At 35.5% G+C, this 21,125-nt stretch overlaps 2 protein-coding genes across 4 annotated transcripts in view; both read left to right on the top strand.

The window, feature by feature from the left end:
• Nucleotides 1–1,667, top strand: part of LOC135729702 (actin filament-associated protein 1-like 2) — a 56,947-nt gene extending 55,280 nt beyond the window's left edge. The window contains exon 15 of one of the 2 annotated variants that reach the window (XM_073816162.1): nt 859–1,667. In XM_073816162.1, the coding sequence (XP_073672263.1) occupies nt 859–885 (27 nt within the window). In that variant the 3' untranslated portion in view covers nt 886–1,667. The remainder of the gene's footprint in view (nt 1–858) is intronic. The other variant, XM_065247527.2, reaches the window with a different exon arrangement.
• Nucleotides 1,668–2,876: 1,209 nt separating this feature from the next.
• On the top strand, nt 2,877–20,947 carry fhip2b (FHF complex subunit HOOK interacting protein 2B). Of its 2 annotated transcripts, none has more exons than XM_065247519.2 (17): nt 2,877–3,058; nt 7,795–7,873; nt 8,009–8,175; nt 8,247–8,351; nt 8,864–8,983; nt 9,083–9,271; nt 12,787–12,983; nt 13,114–13,231; nt 15,395–15,471; nt 15,584–15,776; nt 15,854–16,023; nt 16,104–16,244; nt 16,429–16,519; nt 16,621–16,761; nt 17,244–17,384; nt 18,498–18,598; nt 19,629–20,945. In XM_065247519.2, the coding sequence occupies exons 1-17, from the start codon at nt 3,008–3,010 to the stop codon at nt 19,729–19,731; spliced, it is 2,184 nt and encodes a 727-aa protein (XP_065103591.1). In that variant the 5' UTR covers nt 2,877–3,007; the 3' UTR covers nt 19,732–20,945. The 2 variants fall into 2 exon arrangements, with proteins under 2 accessions (XP_065103591.1, XP_073672356.1); XM_073816255.1 differs by having other exon boundaries at nt 2,996–3,058; nt 8,257–8,351; nt 19,629–20,947.
• The last annotated feature ends 178 nt before the right edge of the window (nt 20,948–21,125 follow it).

Genomic DNA, 21,125 nt, shown 5'->3' with positions numbered 1-21,125 from the left:
ATAACTAATGAATTTTTTTGTTGTTTTTTAAATCATAATGTCTGTTCTTTCATTTGATATATTGTGTGTTTATATATTTAATAAAGAACATTTTCTGGAAAACATTAAACTTTGTGAAAAATAAAAAAATGCTGGCGCTGGTTGGTAACTTTTTTGTTTAAAAACCCTGCGAGGAAAGAGTTAAACGGCTCACAGTTTACATGATCTCCAGAATTACAGTGGTTATATCATTTCTATTGTAGAGAATTGTACAAATATTAAAGATTTAAATGGATTTAAACATTTTTTGGCCAAAAGTAATCGCTTTCTCAATCTATAATAAAAGTACAAATAACAATCTTAAGTCCGCTGGCGCCCTCTGCAGGCATTTGGTATAATACACAATGCGTTTTTTTATTACATATAATGTTTTTGTTTAATGACACCATTTGTTTACTTGGTTTTGATACTTTATTTGAACAAATAATTATTGCATCATTATCAATATCATATGCCATTTTAAAGGTTATTGCTCACTTAGGTCTTTTACCTATATTTGATACCAATAATTGTAGTCCTAAAACATTGCAAAAAATGTGAAATAACGTGTTTTATCTATATGTAATGGTAGGGTTAATGTCAGTCTAGTTTTGCAATCGTTTTTTGCTCCCTTAGAAGGTAGCCACCACATTTAGACAGTGAAGCAGCTCACTGGGTTTTTGAATAGATCCATTATGTTGTTTTCCTTTTTTTTTTTTTTTTTTTAAACTAATGATTAACTCAGCAAAAGCAACAACTGATGTAATCAAGCTAGAGATTTAATTTCCTTGAGTAAATGTCAGGATATCTTGTAACCTTTAACTGTGTTTGTCTTTGTAGGAGTGGGAAACCAAAGCTTCAGGTTGAAGAGATTTCTCTCACGTTCTCCTCACATTGTCAGTATGTTATTGCACTGAAAATAATATTATTACCAAGCATGTGGATCATGCAGTGATTTGAAGTACCTGGTGCTGTTAATACTGAAATTCAGAGAAATTCGTAACTTTTTGTATATACACAAACTTCAAACACACAGCTTTGGCATGAACAAAATTGTCATTTGTGGTAAATGTATTGGCATGATGTTGATGTACATTTCTTTAATAATTGACATTCAACATTCACATTTCAGGCACATTCGCTCTAGTTTTATGTTTAACAAAGTGTGTCCTCAAAATGTATCCTTATGTATATCACTCATGTGACTTTGCACTGTTTTGAAGTAGACCTGAACTGAGTTTCAGTTTGCAAGGTGTAAGAATCAGGAATAAGTGTAAAGATCAGACAGGATCTATTTATAATTAATTGAAAAGTAATTACCTCTTTTATATTTTCACAAGACTCACAAATCTGTGGTAATTTATCAATATTTTTACTTTTTATTTCACATGCAGTATTTTATTTGTCAAGCTTTTCTAATAGTGTGCCTTAACCATGTGTTTTATTTATGTTTTATAAATGAATCATTGATTTGTCATTTCAACTAAAGAGATTTTTGCTGATATTGATCCCACTTTAAGAAAACTTTTTTTGTATAGTTTGATTGTTTGGTTAAGACATTTACCTAAATTGCTGTATAAAATATTTCTGTTGTAAAGAGAAAACATCATTGACAAACATATTAGTATTTGTATAATAAATAAAGTAATGCTGGATAAAGCATCATTTTTGAATTTATGTTTATTTTTCTGTGAATCTTGTGTGCCTTTTTTCTTTGGTTATAGGTGGATTATATGTTTCACATAACATAAAATAATATAGGCCTTAAAGTGTTTTCAAACTTTGTTTTGAGAACTATATAATAATTTTACAGTTTGCCAAATACTGTCATATATTAAACATTTTATAAAATTTTATTCACTGGTTTCATTCATTAATTTATTTATTTCTAATACTATACTGATAGCAACAAACAACTATTGGCAAACACGATTTGTACTTTTGTCATTAAATTGCATCATTAAGCAGTGGTTTACCAGACAAGGATTAGCTTAAACCAGGACTAGGCATTAGTTTAATTAGGAAATATAACCAGTTTGAACAAACATGCAACTAAAAACATTACTTGTGTGCATTTTGAGGCAAAACAAAGGGTGCTGATGTACTTTAAGATATGTCAGTGCAAGTTGTTTTCAGTTTGGACAGCCATTACTTTTATTTTAGTCTAGGACTAGTCTAATCCCTGTCCGGGAAAATGTCCCTAAAACATTTTCATTGAGCATGGGTTAAATCCATTTAACAACATTAAATAACAAACTATAGTTATAATTAAATGAAATAAATATCAGCGGATGATACTTCAGTGCATCTCTTCTTATAGCATTAAATATATGTAGCATGAAACAGCAAAAATATACTGTAAAATAAAAAATCTAAACCTGTAATACTTTTAGAAAGGGTCTTTGTGTGTTAATGTTTATCAGATTTTCATCTTGACATATTTGGTTATTGGATATTGAGCTCAATGCTACCATTTTTTTTATTTATTATTATTCATTACTTCAAGGGTTTTCAAACTTTATTCATGCTAAGGACCCACAAATATGATGAACCTTTGGTGAGGGACCCCCTTCCAAATATATATTAATCTATATATTTTGTTATGTTTAACATAATAAACATTTTTAACATTTAAAATAAGCATGTTAGATAAATAGTGTAATATTAAAATTCCAAAACTTAAACTTGGCTACACTTATGTAATGATCAACACAGAAACTAGTTACATAACTGAATAAAATGAAATATTAAATGGTGAAATAAATTTATTTCTAATAGATTAAAGAAAATAATAATTGACGTTTTCCTTTAAGCTAGTCTCGTTTTGTTCGTTATTCTGTCAGTAGGGGTCAGTGTTTACACGCGCGATGCTAATGCAGGAGCCAAGCAGTCATGTAAACAGTTTACAAACTACACACGCGGTATATATATGTCCTAAAGATGTCCCAAACATTACATCGACTTTAATGAGCTCTGCTGACATCCAGCCATGGACATGTTTAATAAAGTTTCGGCTTTTCTGCAGCAGGCTTTGGAAACGGTGAGTAGAAACTGACTTTTCAATTGTGTTGTACTAGCGTTAGCCTGCTAGCTTAGCATAGCTAATGTGATAAGCGATCTGTTGCACGATCCATTAAACACTTAAAAAAGTGTTATAGACGTTTATTAAATGTTGTGTATGAACCAAATACGACACTTAGTAAACTGTCAATGTGTTGTCATGTAGTTTGGTGCTTTGTATGTAGATGTTTGGTTTAGCTTTGGTGCTACTTTACTTAAGTGTTTAATAAGAGTGTTTTACATAATAGTTTATTTAGTTTCTCAGACTTTACTACTATAACCATGAATAGGGTGTGTAAACCATATAACTATACGAAGTATAAGCGACTTTTATAAATCACACAGAATTGGGTTTGTCTTGGAGATTGTTTACGTGGAAGATGTAGTCATGCAGGTCTGGACAGGTTTACACAGAGTCCATAAAACCAGAGAAGACCAGGATTTGACTGTTACATGCATTGATACAACACAAACATGCTGTTTTGAACCATGTCATCTAGTAAAGTACTAGTCTATGATACTGAATGGTTACCATTGTACTACCATGATATGACTTAATGGTGTCCAAACTTCTTATATAATTAATACTATGGCACAATTTTTGGTTAGTGTTGTTAACAGTTATAAACGAAACATTTGAGTTTTGCCATGTCTGCTTTATGACACATCGAGTTTCAGTGAATAGAGCATTGAGTTTGCATCACACAGGTCATGGGGTCAATCCCACATACAAATGTAGGGGAGAGCGGGGCACAACCTAACGCTTTTTGGTTTTGCTCAATCATTAAAAAAATATTTGAGTTTGATTAATTATATTTTTACACAAGCAACACACACATCTCTGCTACAAATGAACATTTGAAGTTTGTTTCTAGTACTTACCATTCTTGGACAATTACACCAAACATGACAGAAGTGCAAACGTTACAACTTACCCCATAGGTGGGGTTAATTGTAACAAGCAGGGGGTTAGTTGTAACACTTGCTAAAAATTAAGTTTGCAGGCAAAGATTTTAATACTATTTTGTTTATATACTTGAAGTGGATATTGTTTATATATCTGTCTATAATAGACAGCTGTCCACACTGTATTCATTCATCCAACCCTTCTCTAACAATAATTCAGTTATAAATGGATACAAATGTGTTAATATGTGAGAAAAAGCAGCACAATTATGACAATTTTTTTTTATATGTGACCCAGTCTGTAATAACCATACTACAGTTTCAAAAATCTCAGCTAATGAGCATCAAAGTCTGATTTTAGTAGGGCTGGGCAAAAAAAAATTGCTTTTTCGATTAATCGTTTTTTAAAACGTGGTCAATTCAGAATCGATTCTCAAAGAGCAGAATCGTTATTTTTTTCATAATTTTTTCTGCAAACATTGAACGTAATATTAACGTTAATCAAATTACTAGTCTTCTTCACTAGATGTCACTCTCTTTTTTGCCTTGCGCGATGTTACCAAGGAGCTTGTCATTCCTTCATTCAGCTCTTAAAATGGCGGTTTCAGGTGCTTCGTCGAAGTTGATGCCACCTTCACATAAAAAGTAAGAGGTATGGAAGCATTTTAGATTTTGCAAGCAAGACAACAACGTTAGTGTTGTGGCTTTTAATTTCTTTTTATTATTTACCCACTTGTAAACTTCTGTTCACTGTTATTTTTTTCAATATAGTATTTGTAGTAAATCTATATTCATTGTGTTGAATCGAGAATAAAAACCGACTCGAGAATCGGAATCGGAAATTGAATCAAGAATCGAAATTGAATCGATTTGATAGCGTGTTAATCGAAATTGAATTGATCTGGAACATCTGAATCGATACCCAGCCCTAGATTTTAGCCTTTCATTTCATTATTATTTCAATCTTTGACGTGACCTTATTTAATCAATATTAAAGATATGAACAAAAATACATTTGACACACGATTGTTGATAAGACAGGCACATTTATTTTGTTGGCAGCCAGCATCATTCGTGTGTAGCCTATTTAAAACAATGGCAAGAATTACACTAACGTTAGTGGTTTTCATATCGTAAGTGCTGAGGGGTTAGTTGTAACACAGCGTCACAATTAACCCCACAGGGTCAAAATATTTTCAAGCCCACCAAAAAGTTGCTAAGAGCTGCAGACATATTTCAAAATGATGCTATGTTTTAGTCAACAAGACACTGATTACAGTTTTTCTCCATTGGTTTGGCTCATTTCCTGAAACAGAAATTACATTCTCAAAACTCTAAGATAATTTGGCAAAACAGTCTTACAGTTCAGCTCAACACTATAGCTTACTTGCAAAAGCTCATATATTTCCCAAAACTGTTCACTCATGCTTCAAAACTAAATTCCTTTCCCATATAAAGCGTCAGTGCCACAAAAATGGCAAATATCCTTCTCAACTGCTTTGGCTCATTTCTTGAAACAGACCGGACGTTCTCAACACTCTTGGTGCTTTTGTCAAAATAAAGTGGATGGTTCGGCACAACACCATGGTTCACCTGCAAACGCTCATACCTCTCACTAAACAGTTCACTCGTATGTCAAAACGAAATATGCTTCTCATTTTAACAGTCAGTGCCCCCAAAATGTATCGTCCCTTTGGCATTGTGTAAGCACTGCAAGTCGAAATGTTTAGATGTTTTGTCACTATGGCAGGGGACCATTGAAATATCTCTTATGTCCACCTTTCAGTCTTAGCCCTTTATTGACAATGGTTACTGTACTGTTTTTTGTCTAGCTAACAGAATACAATTGTGTATAAAACTGAAAAAAAAAATATGATTTTAGGGTAAGAGTAGCCTCCAAGGTTTGACACCACACATTGCACTCACACTGCCAAGGAAATTGTAACGACTTTTATTCACACACAAAGTAACTTCCATACACCAGACCAAAATAAAATATATAAAGCATAATATACTCTAATATAAACACAAAAAACAATGAAAATTATATGCAGCCTGCTGTAAATAATGCGGGAGTTTCAGAACTAACATTTCTTCACTGGTCGCTGTCCTCACCCTTCCTCTCCTGGCCACCATCCTCACCCTCCTGACCATCCACACGCTGCTGTCTGTCTGGCCACAGATTCTCATCCACATCACAGTGTATTATTCTCCCTTGCGATGCAACGAGGGAACAAAACGGCGTGCCTGTCGCAACCATCCCCTACACTGATCTCCTGTAATATCCTAACACGCAGCGTTCATCATGGAGCAGGGACCTTTGATTTTGAGCCCTATGCTCATATATCTCCACCTCCTAGAGGAGAAAAACTCAATAGGATTGAGGAAAGGAGAGTAAGGTGGTAGGAACACCATGACCATCCTTGGATGAGTAGTGAACCAGTCCCTGATTAGCAGGCCACTGTAGAAATTCACATTGTCCCATACAATGACATATTGTGGTAGGTGAGGCCCGACGAGACCTTTCTCATTTTGAGGGATCAAATCAAAATGAAGGCGGTCCAAGAAGATGAGGAGCATCTGTGTATAGTATGGGCCAAGACTGGGGATGTGAGTGGCCACACCATTCTCAGATATGGCATCAAACATAGTAATATTGCCCCCTCACTGGCCTCGGACATCCACCGTGGGCCGGTGGGCAATAATTTTATGGCCACGTCTTCGGCCCTTGGCCAGGTTGAAGCCAGCTTGATCCACAAACACGAGGATGTGAGGGGCCTCGTTTCCTTCCAATGCCATTATTCTCTACAAAAGCGTAAACTTCTACTTTGTTAGTCAAGTTTTAGTTTTACCTGACTGTCAATTGCTGTAATAAATGTATCAAATGTTCAAAGCATTCATATATGTTATTCATGGTATTATGTTCTTGACTAATTTTGCCAATTGAACAGACTATTGTGCATGTGATGACTTATACAATGAAATGACGCTGACACATTTTGGAGTGAACAACCATTAGACTGAGAATCAACCAATCAGTTTAGATTAACAAGATCTATTCACTTGGAAATTGTGCTAAATGTAGGCTACCTGTACTTAATCAGTTGCAAAGATGTACTGAGCTATTGAGACATGTACTTAGATATTTGCAATTTGATGAAATGAATGAGAAATTCAATTCTGTTGTGAACACTTGCCAAGTGGTTTGGAGGTTTGTCCACGTTGTTTTGAGAATGTAATTTCTGTTTAAAAAAATGAGCCAAACCAATGGAGAAAAACTGTAATATGACATAGCATTGGATTTGGTATCTTACACACCCAACTTAGAAACCAAAAAAAAAACATATGATGAAAAAATTTACTTGCATGCCACCAAAACACTCGTTTATCAATAACTCTCTGGAAAAACATTATACATTTTCAATAATTTGCGGGAGATTGTCTTTTGGCAGCGTGAAAAAATACCTGAAAAACAAAACGCTCAACCCTATGCAACAATGTAAACAGTCCGTGTTACAACTGAACCTGCATTAGTTTTTGCCCCGCGCACCCCTACATATTGAAATACATTACCGTTTGGACAAAAGCAACAAAGGTGTATGCCAAATGCATGAATGTAATGTAATGTAATGCCATCAAACTACCAAAAAATGTGCAGCATAGCATTCACTTTGATAAACCATCGGATTCACCATATACCATCTGTCAGTAGAGAGATTTAACTGCTTCATTGTTCATTTTAAGAGTAAATATAGCGTATTAGAAGTGAAATACTGCATAGTTTTGATTTTGCTGATTTGTATTTTACAGAGGGAGCCTTCGATAGACCTACTGGACTCTTTTGTGGATCACTGGAAAGCAATAACAAACTATTACATTGAAACTACTGGTAAGACAATAACCACATTGTCAATGCACATCAAAAGCAGATTGTAATTGTAAATATATTGAAGTGTTTATACTTAAAACCGAATCCTAAATGTGTGACGTGACAGTGTATGTGTACTTTATGTGATGTGAAAAGACGAATCTCGTCCGGTGAAGCACACAGACATCCCATGGAGGTTAAAACAGATGCTGGATATCCTGGTGTACGAAGAAAAGCAGGAAGGAGAGGAAACGGGTCCTTGTATGGAGTACTTGCTCCAGCACAAAATACTAGAGACACTTTGCACACTGGGAAAAGCACAGGTATGAGAGGTCACAGAGATTAAAGACATATAAATATTGTATTTACTCTTAATGTGTTTCCTTTGGTGTAGTATCCTCCAGGCATGAGTCAACAAGTCATGCTGTTCTTCTCTAAAGTTCTGGGCCAGATCCAAAAACCTATGCTGCATTTAATCAATGTATATCGACCTGTACAGGTAAGACAGCTGGCAGTGTTTAAACTTAAGGTCTTAATAGTTTAACATTGAAATTTTTTTTTTTATTGTGTAGTAACGTTTTATTTGGCACACAAATTTTTGATGTATGAATTACACGAATACCCAGTTGTTTGTTTTGGGAGTCAACAGGAACACTTGTAATACATCCCGGTACATGATGTTTAAATGTAATGTTTTAAAGATTCCATGTCTGACATTGTTTGGACAAACAGTAAGTCCTTCCCCAAACTTTAACTATTAAGTGCCACATAGTTGACAGCATACACACAAAATGAAAAGAGCATTTTGTGAATAATATATAACCTTGATGTCTTTAATATTAAATGAGTAAGGTCTTGATAAAGATTAAAATCAAACTTTAATGCTCCAAATCTCATTATTGGAGTATAAGACCTTAACTTGGATTTCACAAAGAGGGTCACATATTTGTGCATATTAACAAGGGATAGGAAAAAATGTTTACTTTCTTGTTTATTTGTTAACCTCTCTAGAAATTGATTCAACTATGTGGACTCCCGGAGTCGCAGACAGAGAAAGAGGAATCTCAGTTTTTATTTGTTGTTTGCACTCGAGTGAAGAAAGATCCCTATGTCCTCCACTACATCCTTGAGGTACTCTTTCTATGCAGTGTATTTTCTCTGACTATACTCATATAAACTGCTTGTGCTGGTTTAAATGATAATGAACATTATCATAACTCAATAACAAAGGATAGCAAAGAGAGTCAGAAGCAGAGGTCCAGTTCTACCTCAGAAGAGGCTGTAGATGAGGGGTGCAGTGGATCCTCCTGTCCAGAGAGGACTTCCTCTGGTGCTGCCCGGACTGAAGCTCATCACTCCAGCTCACCTCAGACAGTCAAAGGCATTATACCTGTACTCATACATCTGGGGAAATGTCAGGTGAGTTATCATAAAATAAAATTGTTTGTAGGTAAGAATTGTTTGTTAGATTATTGGAATGATACCGTTTATCCAAAGACAAAAAAGCAATTGCATTCAAATGTCAACCTAACCATATAAAAAATATTTTTAACAATACTTGTATCTCAGATGTGAATATTTGGTGAGGTCTCTGATTAAGTTTTGTAATCACTTTAGTTAGGTAAGTATAGATTTCAGAATTCTCCCACCCATAACAAAGAAATGTCACAATGCTTTTTTCCTTATAAATGTGCACACGAAAGTAAAAAAAAATATATATGAGCATTTCCAGCATTATGGATGTGACATTTGCAGTCAAAACTTAAAATATATATTCTCAGAGAATGAATTTATTACCAATATATTGAACAATCTGTTTATATTTTCCTAAACACTCAATGATAAGAGTATAAGCATCAGAAAAATATTAGTCTATATATACTCATGTTTTCTGAGTAAGATGAGGGATACATGCATACATTATGGATGTGACGACCAAGTACACAGGGTTTTGGTAGACAACATATTTTGTAGTTATTCTGTGAATTAAAAGGCACAAACCAGAAGCAATAATACACAATAAATAGAGGGTGCTCCTTATAAAACATTTGTGACCCGTGCTGGCAATGTAGGAATGCGCACCTTCTAATTTTGAGCTTTCATAAAAAAAAAGTACACAAAGTCCTCGTCTAGGGTAGCCTGACGTTGTCATACTCAATTCTAGTCAGAATTCGATCTTCCCGTTTTTCAAAATGTAGTGGGCGGGGCTAAGATCGGCTGGCACCCAGGCTACGTCTAGGGACCTCAATGCTCTAAATCGGGGGTCTCCAACTTTTTTGTGAGCAAGGGCTACTTAATAATAATCTGGAGTGCTACTTTTTTGATATAGTCTATTCAAAACTTTTTTTACTTGTTGATTTTAATTTCATTTTACTTGTTGATATGTTTTATCATTGTTTAAAATATAAACAAACATAAAAGAACAAAAGCTAATATAAAAATATGTAATAAATAAATATTAAAATTGAGGCTATTAACTTCTTCCACCCTGAAGCTATTTTGGGGATTTTCGCCTGGATTTGGCCTACCCAATTTCAAAAGCTTCCCATACCCACATGCAGAGGTTTACATACAAAAGTTTGGTATCTTTTTACAGGTAACCCTTTGAAATTACATAAAACACTGTTAAACGTGCTCAACATGGTTGTATGTGATTTCAGTCCTCTAATAAACACAAAAATAAATAGGCGCTTTTTTAAGTTTTTATTTGAAAGTATATAATTCTGGCCCTGGGTATCTCAGGTTTGATTCCAGCAATTGTCAGCTTACAGTGGAAAAAGGAATTATTTCTCTATCATAATCTATGCAAAAGTTATTTTACTCCAACAGAAGGGAGGAATAATACCCTTTTTGTATACAATTTCTGCCTAAAAACATTTGAAGTGCTCCCATAACCACATACAGTGGAATACATGCAATATCTTTATATCATTTTAAAGAAAACCCTTTGAAGTTACATAAAAAGCTGCTGTTTGTGACAAATTTTCTTATTTATGTTGTTTTTCATATGATGAAACACCAAATTGTCTTTTTTTATGTTGTAAATACTGTCTTTGATAGTGTATAACTCTGGTTCTGGATGCTCTAGCAGACTGCAGACAGTTCTGGTTGTTAGCAGCAGCAGACAGTAAACATCCAAAAAAAGAATGAACTCTTTAGCATGTCGCATTCAAAAGTTATTCTTATTTTACTGAAGGGTGCGGAAATACATTTTTCATAAAAATATAAATTTTTTGTTTTGCACATATAATAAATAGCAAGGGATTATATATGCACACAACCAAAGAAAATGCTGTGAATGGACTCATTGTTTAGAGTAGGACCTAAAATAAAAGATGATGTATCATTTGTGGCTATCTGTGCTATCTGAGGCAGTTCACACTCAAGTTTCACATATGTTTACAAAAGACCATTTTTTACCTTATTATTCATTCGATGATTGTTGGATATGTGTTGATATTACAACAAAAATAACGCTGTAGCCTTATTCCTGAGAATGAGAGCTTTCATTTGATATAAGACTTGCCCATGTTTGTCATATTTGACAAATATGAAACATGTGAATATTAAATCATATAAAAAAATATCGGGGGGGGTGATAGTGTAAATTAAGTGTAAATAACTTTCTTACAGTAAAAGATATGTCAAAGTGATGCATATCTGCAGAAAGTAGAGACTCCAAGCTTTCAAACAGTATCTCATGTGTGTTACTGGGGTCCATGACAGAGCATTAAAGATTAAAATAATATTTTATATTAAGTCAAAATACGAAATTCTGGACCCGGGACAGGGTCCTCAGGGTTGAAGAGGTTAATAGAATGTGCTTCGGCAGGCAACTCACAGTGCGGGCAACATGTTGGAGACCAGACCACTGCTCTTAATAGTCATTAAAGATCTTTATTAGTTTCTGAAAGGTGTTCCATCCTAAATGTTAAATCTAATACAAAGATGTTTGTCCATCCACAGGCATGTGACATTTTGGTTTCGGTTTTATATCATGCAGGAATTAGTGTGGGACAAAATGGTGATGTCAAAATAGTTATTAAGAGAGATACTGTTTGGGACCTGATTGATGTTAAAAGAGTTTTTTAAAGCGATAAGACATGAAAACATTCTTCCTCACGCTGACTGACAGATCCGACAGATCTACACAGAATTACAGTTTAAAAAATATCTGTTTTGACAAGAATTCCCGCAGTTATAATCTTTATATAAAGAGATATAATGTCTTAAGTGAATTGTTAACTCTTGGGAAATGTATCTGATATGTATCTGAACCTTGCATTACAGTCTGTCTCAATGTCAATCAAACAATAAAAGAAAAAAGGGAACATATATTTTTCCTATAGTATTGTTCCTGACTTTTTGTTTGCTAAAAATATTAGTTTTACCATTAATTTTAAGATACGGATGCAGTTATTTTGCTTTTGAACCCTCAAAAAATGACATTTTGCTCTGTCATTTTTTTGTCAGATTCCGAAAAATGTTCTGAAGTTTTTTTAATAGAGAATGTCAAAATATAAATAACTTATTTTTGAAAATGTGCTCATTTTAACTCATTTTGCCATCACATTTTTTTTTTTTTTTTTCGGTTTTGTACTGTATGTGCATTTATGAGGAAGAAAATAGTTTTGGTACTGTAGGAACATTTCTCTGTTTTGGACATGACTGAAATTTGCACTTACTTAACTATGAAAAAGATTTTTAAAAGATTTAAAAACTAAAATTAAAAACCCAGAATATTGAAATCTGCAATATCAGTGTATTTAAATAATAATTTTAAATTCTTAAAATTATTGTAAATAGTTTTGGTGCTAAACATCATTTGCAAAAGATTTACTCATTAAATCAGGTCTTTAGAATTAAGGTGAACCCTAAATACATGTAGATCACAGGATGATTGCAGAAATGAGATTGTCACGCTTTTCTTTCAGAAAAGTCGCATTGCCCTCCGAGCTCTGGAGAGTTTGTTGCTGCTGGTCAGTTTACCACAGGAAGACACCGGACAGCTGCTGGCTGAGAGAACGCCACTGTGTCACTTAATCGCTCAAAGATTAACTCAACTTTACTGCCTTATACCCACAACACTCGACCCTGCAGATATACACAGCTTCCCCAATATACAGTGGAGGTGTGTCTGAATTCAAACATGTATATCCTCTGTTTACACTGCCTCTTATTGTCCTGGATATATTGATAACAGACAAAAGCACACCTGCTTTTCTTAGAAAAACACCTGAACTGATCTGTTCTCTTCGCAGGACTCAGTTTACAGAGGACAGCGCAGAGGAGAGTCGATCTCGCCCTGGCAGTGAACACATCTACAGGTTCTTCAGCTTTCTGGATTACTGCAATCAGCTCATCAATGATGCACCAAAGGTTTAAAAAAAATCCATTTTGTGTTGATTGTTTTACCTGTACAACTGCATCTGAATCTTTAAAGTTTTACTCAGCCAGATATCAAAATTACCCCTTGATTTACTCAACCTCATGCAATCCCAGATACATGTGTCAGTCATCTTTTAGACAAACATATGGAGTTATTTTAGCAAATGTCTTTGTTCTTCCAAGCTTCATAATGGTAGAATACAGGGATCAGGGAACAATCAGGGATTCTGACTTTAAACCCCCCCAAAAATGCATGATTATTGCTTTAATGGTTTTGCATTTAATGTATGTAAGACATTTTCAAACCTAGTTAAAAGTCCATAGTGAGGCAGTAGGGTTGTGTCGATAAATGATAATATCAACGATTGTCAGACATATGGCTTCATGGCAATAGTTTGACGTCATTAACATGCACATTTTCCTTGCATGAATGGGTTTCTTGGACTTAATGTGCACATCTTGGACTCTTGTTCGGACCTGAGCGCGCGCGGCATGTACTCCTAGCATAGTTACGTATAATAAAGGCTAGATGTGTTACGGCGGAGTCTCTTTACGTCATCACCTGGCGGCCATCTTACCACAGGATGCTCGCTCACTCGTAGCATTGTCTTAATGGTGCATGTACTTTTAAATGACCATAACTTGCTCAGTTTTCAACTGATTTTCAAATGGTTTGGTTTCTTACAAACGTTATTAATGTGGCTATAATTCTGAGTGCTTTAACATGTTTCAGTGTCATAGGTACATCTTTAACGTTTATAACAAAAAAGTTTGAAAATCGGTAGAAAATTATGCAAGTTATGATCATTTAAAAGTACATGCACCATTAAAACACAATGCTATGACATTGTAATGAATTGAAGCCAAAAATGTCCGACCATGGTCGCCGCCATGTTATGTAAAAACGTCAGTTTAGTGCCAAGGCATGCGAAGGAGGAATCGTCCTTGGAGCCGGAGGCGGAGCCACGGTATCAAACTTCCGCCCAAACGTTCGCGCGCCCAATTCAACCACGCCAATCATAACGACGCGCCCATTTTTATAGCATCAAATTACTAGCTAAAATAAAACGTATCACGAAAAAGAACAATTGAACATACACTCACCTAAAGGATTATTAGGAACACCTGTTCAATTTCTCATTAGTGCAATTATCTAATCAACCAATCACATGGCAGTTGCTTCAATGCATTTAGGGGTGTGGACCTGGTCAAGACAATCTCCTGAACTCCAAACTGAATATCAGAATGGGAAAGAAAGGTGATTTAAGCAATTTTGAGCATGGCATGGTTGGTGGTGCCAGACCGGCCGGTCTGAGTATTTCACAATCTGCTCAGTTACTGGGATTTTCATGCACAACCATTTCTAGGGTTTACAAAGAATGGAGTGAAAAGGGAAAAACATCCAGTATGGGCCAGTCCTGTGGGCGGCAATGCCTTGTTGATGCTAGAGGTCAGAGGAGAATGGGTCGACTGATTCAAGCTGATAGAAGAGCAACTTTGATTGAAATAACCACTTGTTACAACCGAGGTATGCAGCAAAGCATTAGTGACGCACAACCCTGAGGCAGATGGGCTACAACAGCAGAAGACCCCACCAAGTACCACTCATCTTCACTACAAATAGGAAAAAGAGGCTACAATTTGCACAAGCTTACCAAAGTTGGATAGTTAAAGACTGAAAAAATGTTGCCTGGTCTGATGAGTCTCGATTTCTGTTGAGATATTCAGATGGTAGAGTCAGAATTTTGCGTAAACAGAATGAGAACATGGATCCATCATGCCTTGTTACCACAGTGCAGGATCGTGGTGGTGATGTTATGGTGTGGGGGATGTTTTTAAGGCTCACTTTTTAGGCCCCTTAGTGCTAATTGGGCATCGCTTAAATGCCACGGCCTACCTGAGCATTGTTTCTGACCATGTTCATCCCTTTATGACCACCATGTACCCATCCTGTGGTAAGATGGCTGCCAAATGCGGACGTTCCACTCAATTGGCCAGCAGTGCGGGTGACACCTCTAGCCTTTATTATACATATCTATGCCTCCTAGCACCTGAACTTGTAATGAGCATGACTCAGACTCTTCCTCCCTTAAAGTTTCCCTAAACAAATTTGCTTATGTGCATGATTCAAATTTCACTATGCTTTTCCTGTAGGTACTTGCTGTTAAAATGACCAAAGCAATTCACGATCAATGGCTTACGGGAGTCATTGAGCCGCATCTTCTTCAGATGTGAGTATTAGACACAGTCTGTCCAAAGCTGCTGTATGACATCATTATATGTCATCCTTTTATTTACATTGTAAGATTTATAGTGACGTGTGTGTCCTATATTGGTCCCCAGGTCAGAGGTTGGGGTTTTAGTTCACACCGCTCTGCTGTCCTGCTCTTTACGTCACACACATTCTCCTGTCCTCATGGAGGAGTTTGTTCAGTTTCTTTTGGGCAGCGACACACATTGCGAACAGCGAGATGACGCCCATTCACACATCCTCCGCTATCGTCTTATTGAACACTGCAATCACATTTCTGATGAGGTAACCAGAGATTATTCAGGTGTGCTTTGTTTGGATCACTATAGTGTTTGTACAATGTTATTTTTTCCTCATGTTAGATCAGCATCACCACTTTGCGAGTGTTTGAGGAGCTACTACAGAAACCCAACAAGCACATCTTGACCAATCTTGTGCTGCGAAACCTTGAGAAGCGCAGCTACAGGCTACCTGGGTCAGGGGTCGGGGACGAAAGACAAGGATCCGAACCGGATCTTTTAGAAGAGTCAGAGTGAGTAGTTGACTGAAAAGTGAAAATTAATTTGTCTTTTCAAATCAGTATTGGACTTTTTAAGCATTTTTTATTTTTAGCGACCTGGAAGAGGATCCCTTCTTCACAGACATGTATGAAGATAGTGGATTCAGCGGGCAGGAGACTCTCCTCTCTCTGCCCAGTGTTAGACAGAGACGTAACCCTAACACGGATATACAAGTCGCTGACTTCGTCAACAGGTATCGCTAGAAAATATTTACTCTCGGGATGCACTTAATGTCTGTTATAATGGATGAAGGTGGCTAACAAGCTGTTATTGTCAAATAAGTTGTAAGTTGAAGCTGTACAGTATACAGTGCTGTAAATTACAGATTCAGAGGGTTTATGTGTTGAATATTTCTCATTTGTTTTTAATTTGATTAGCTTCTTGTGTTTAGTGCCTCAAGAGGCAAAAACATCCCATCTCGTGCAGGAGGCAGGATATGAGACATACGTTCATGATGCACACAGAATGGTATGTGGACATGCTGAGTAAAGGTTGCTTGTTTGATACTGTCAATGATGTTGCTTTTAAATACACTGTTATGGCATTGAACATGTCCTCCGTCTCTTTAGTTAAAAGAATGCACTGCTCTGTCAATGGAGTGGAATTGGCCAGAATCTGTCAAAACCATTGAAAGTCCTTCAGCTACAGACTTTTATGAAGGGCACTTCCTTAAAATGCTGTTTGACAGGATTGCTCGCATACTAGAGCAGGTAGGACATAAGTCTTAATCTTAAAGGGGACATATTATGAAAATCTGCCTTTGTCCATGTTTAACTGCTATAATTGTGTTCCCAGTGCTTCTATCAACCTAGAACATGTGAAAAAATAGGTCATTGTAATTTGGCTCCTACTGTGATGTCAGAATAAGGTAATACCGCCCCCTTTATCTGCACTATCCAAACACAGCACAGCCATTTAGTACAGAGAGAAATTGAGAGAGAGAAAATAATTCACAGCACAATTGAGTTTCAATTGCAACAAACCACCATCATTGTGATGAGTGGTTGCACTTCATCCGCTCATTTGCATTTTAAATGACACGCCCAAAACGGCACACTTTTGCTCAGACCTAGATTAAGACTTAGTTTACACCTAAAAAAAATCTCATAATATGTCCCCTTTAACCATCTATATGACTTATGGTATCTATAAAAGACACTTTTATAAAAATATCTCTGTTTACCTCTGCCAGCCATATGAGCTGAATCTGCAGGTGACCTCAGTTCTGTCCAAGTTAGCTGTGTTTCCTCACCCTCACCTGCATGAGTATTTACTGGACCCTTACATCAGCCTAAGCCCTGGAACACGGTCCCTCTTCTCAACTCTTGTCAGGGTAAGAACCAGCCATACTGAAAACTGACAATGTGTAGGACAACTATAAAGTACATTATACTTTAAAGTTGTTAGGGTTTTCAAACGGTCAGGACCCACTTGTGGGTCGCATAGTGGGATAAGGTGGATCATGCGAAGAGGTGAGTTGTGGACTGAGCTGTTTGTTGCAATTTACAGTCTCGCCACTAGATGGGGCTCTAAATCTACACACTGGACCTTTAAGTAAAATAAATAAAAATATATGTTGGTTTTTATGTATTGGTTTCTCTTTTTTTACTAGTGTTCTAATTCGGGTCTAACAAAGAAACCTATATATTAAATGACATCCTAAACCAAATATAACTCAAACCCCAAGCAAAAATGATTTAAAAATAGAACAAAAATTTAGAAACCAATATATAAAACGACACAAAATATGCAGCGTATTATGTGAACGGGAAATACTGTCTTATCATATGCACACAAAATTGGAGTTTGGTGAATATATATTGCATGACTTTCCACACGGTGAACATGATTTTATCAAGTAGGATGTGATTCTGGAACACTATTGTTTGTCCTGGATCAACATTTTCATTAACCAATCTGATTGCAGAATTAGGGTGTATGTTAGATTTAGGATTTGGTTAGGGGCTTTTAAAAAATTCTTCTCAAAGACTCAAACTATTATTTTACACTAATTTGATGGGTAAAAAATGGTTAGGGTTTAAGTTAAGGGTAACTTGGGGTTTCTTTGATTTAAACGTTAATCCAGGACCAACAAAAACTGTTTATATATTTATACGCACATCATGAGAATAGGTAGAAATAGATATACATCAAAACTGAATCAACATTTTAAATGACAAACAGATGAACACAGAGAAATAAATATAATTATGTGCAAATATCAACTATCATTGATATAAAAAATATATCTTACATTTTTGCAGATAGCTGAAAGCTATTATAAATAGCAAGAATTTCATTATTGTTCATGTAAAGGTATTTGGGTCCTGATCAAACAAATTGTTGCCCTTGCATTAACAATGAAAAGTATTCATGACTGTATTCTTGTTTCACAGAGAGCATATGTAATTTTTAGTGTTCAATGGGATTTGTTTTGATGTGAAAGGTGATAGGAGAGCTGATGCAGCAAATCCAACACATCCCCAATGTGACAGAGAGACTGATGATCATCAGGAGACAACTGATGGGAGAGGAGGAGGAGACTATGTGAGACCTTTAATACACATTACACTACTTAAAGGGATAGTTCACCCAAAACAGAAAGTGTACATGTGTATCACTTTCTCCTCTGCAAAACACAAAAGGAAAATTTAGCAATATTGCCATTGATGTTTTGTTTGCATTGAAATGAGACTTATGATATGATTTGTTCTTGTAGCTCAGCTGAACATTATGTTAGCAAGATATAGCATTACTGACTTACAAAGGCAAAAGGCAGTAACTTTGTTTTTGGTAAAAAAAAATGTATTTATATTTTTGGGACATTCAAGACATTCACGTGGATAAGTATCTTGAGTCAATTTCGTTTTTTTTTTTTTTCCGAAAATAATTGACAACTAAAAAGGGCCAAAAAGTCTAAACTAAAAAGTCGTTTTTCCTCATTCTTTGAACTATCCCTTTAACTCTTTCACCGCCAGCATTTTTAAAAAAAGTTGCCAGCCAGCGTTTTTCATGATTTTCACCAAAGTTTAATGCCTTCCAGAAAATGTTCTTCTTTAAATATATAAACATACAATATACCAAATGAAAGAACAGACCCTCTGCTTTCAAACAAAAAAAACCGTTTCATCCTACCTTTAGTGGTTCTTTTGCAATCAGCTTTTGAATATGGGTAGGTTTCTGCAAAAACACCACATTTTGAGCAAAAAGCAGAGATAATTCCATTTTTATGACGGATTTTTCATAGAGATCCCATTCAGAGCGATCTTTAAAACAGACACGGACATGCAGCAGCTTGCCATAGGGCAATACTTCCGGTTTTAAAAAGTTGCGGAAGGGCGCCACCTGGTGGATAATAGCGGTATTGCGGAAAGACGGAAAATCTCGTCATTGGCGGGGAAGCGTTTTCTCTTAAATGACGAGATATCTGGCGGGGAAAGAGTTAAGAAACCTTTTACATTTTTATTTATAATATTACAAATACTTAACAACAGCTAAATTTTCTTATACTGCAACAAAATAGAAATGTCAAGTATATAATATTTTTTTATGTTTTGGTCTGTTGTGTGTTATTCAGGGTGGACCATGGGACACTGTTAAAGGGTGTAATAGTGCTTGAGGAGTTTTGTAAGGAACTGGCTGCCATAGCTTTCGTCAAACTGCCCGTGGAACAGCAATAAAACTCGATGGCATAAACCAAAAAATATAAAGTATCAGCACCTGAACAACGTCTCTATTGACACAAAAAAAAAAGATTTGCACACAGTGTAGTAGTGGCAATATTTTTACATATCAAAGTCACTTTTAATGTTGGAGAAGCCAACTTGCCTAATGGCTTACCTTTTTCAACTTTGTTCATAAAAAGCAGGTGAGTATAGAAGACTGATGGTGTATGATATTTCATAAACCAAGAATAAAAGAGCGAACTGTGAATTTGCTCATTCTCCATACCTGCGAACATCAGATGTTGAAGAATAATAGTTAAATTTCACTTCAAGTGGCATTAATAGGACAAAATTGTCTTTTGCACAATAATATTCTGGGGATGGTTGTTACTCAGTAGTTTTATAAACAACCAGTCAATCAGCTAAGAGACTTTTACTAGAATTTAGAAATTTTAATAAAGCAGAGGTGACTTAGTTTGGGGTCTCTACCCATAATGTTATATTTATTTGATTGTGTAAAGCTAAACCTGATCTCAAATCAGAAGATTTTAAGCCATTGCACATTCTATTTTACCTTTCATTCATTTCTTTGTATTGCTATATTAACTGGACTTGTTAATACTTTGGTGTGTAAATTAAGTATCTTTGCAAAAAAGATATTTTTATTTATCTTTGATTTTCTGAAATGTATGTAAATCAATGTTTCATTTTGGTTTTATGGCTAGCAAAGAGCCAGAGTGGTACAGATTTATTTTGTGTGATTGTCTGGCTGTTTATCATTGGCCTTTATTCTGAGTAGGACCGGAGGTGATACATGACGTATTTTGTGATTTCATTAAAATGCTAAACAGCATGACTGTAAGCAATAATTGCTCTTTACCGTACTTTACAGTACTCTTCACAGCAATAAACTCCTAAAAATGTTCATACAAAATTGTTTTGAACTTTTTAAGTGCTTTTTAAAAAATGTCATTATATCAGAATTGCTGTTATTATGACACTCGGCATGCATCCTGTTTTCAAAATGCAGCTTATGGGCTGCCATTTAAAGCAGTAAAATTGAATGAAGCAGATCTAGGGTTTAAAACGTGAATGAAATGCCAGTCTCATCTAGCGCTAAGGCTGTCTACTCCATCTGTAATACTCTTGTTTTTTTTACCCCAGAAAATCGCTAATGTGCTGCGCTCCACTCATGTTCACACTTAGCTGGTTTTTGAAGGTATGCACTCCAGTTTAAATGAGACTGAAACAGGTTCGTCATCATCATCCACTCTGCTGCTTAGCAACAGCCATATGAATTTTAAAGTTTTATATATATATATATATATATATATATATATATATATATATATATATATATATATATATATATATATATATATATATAACCTAAACTAAATGTCAGAATG

Source organism: Paramisgurnus dabryanus, chromosome 11, assembly GCF_030506205.2.
Source record: "Paramisgurnus dabryanus chromosome 11, PD_genome_1.1, whole genome shotgun sequence".
NCBI lineage: Eukaryota > Metazoa > Chordata > Actinopteri > Cypriniformes > Cobitidae > Paramisgurnus > Paramisgurnus dabryanus.
This window is presented reverse-complemented; position numbering and strand designations above follow the sequence as displayed.

Bases quoted from the DNA above. Each gene is read 5' to 3' on its own strand.
- fhip2b (XM_065247519.2), top strand. From the start codon at position 3,008: ATGGACATGTTTAATAAAGTTTCGGCTTTTCTGCAGCAGGCTTTGGAA. The intron at 3,059-7,794 runs GTGAGTAGAAAC...TGTATTTTACAG, and splicing joins TGCAGCAGGCTTTGGAAACG to AGGGAGCCTTCGATAGACCT. The intron at 15,472-15,583 runs GTGAGTATTAGA...ATTGGTCCCCAG, and splicing joins GAGCCGCATCTTCTTCAGAT to GTCAGAGGTTGGGGTTTTAG.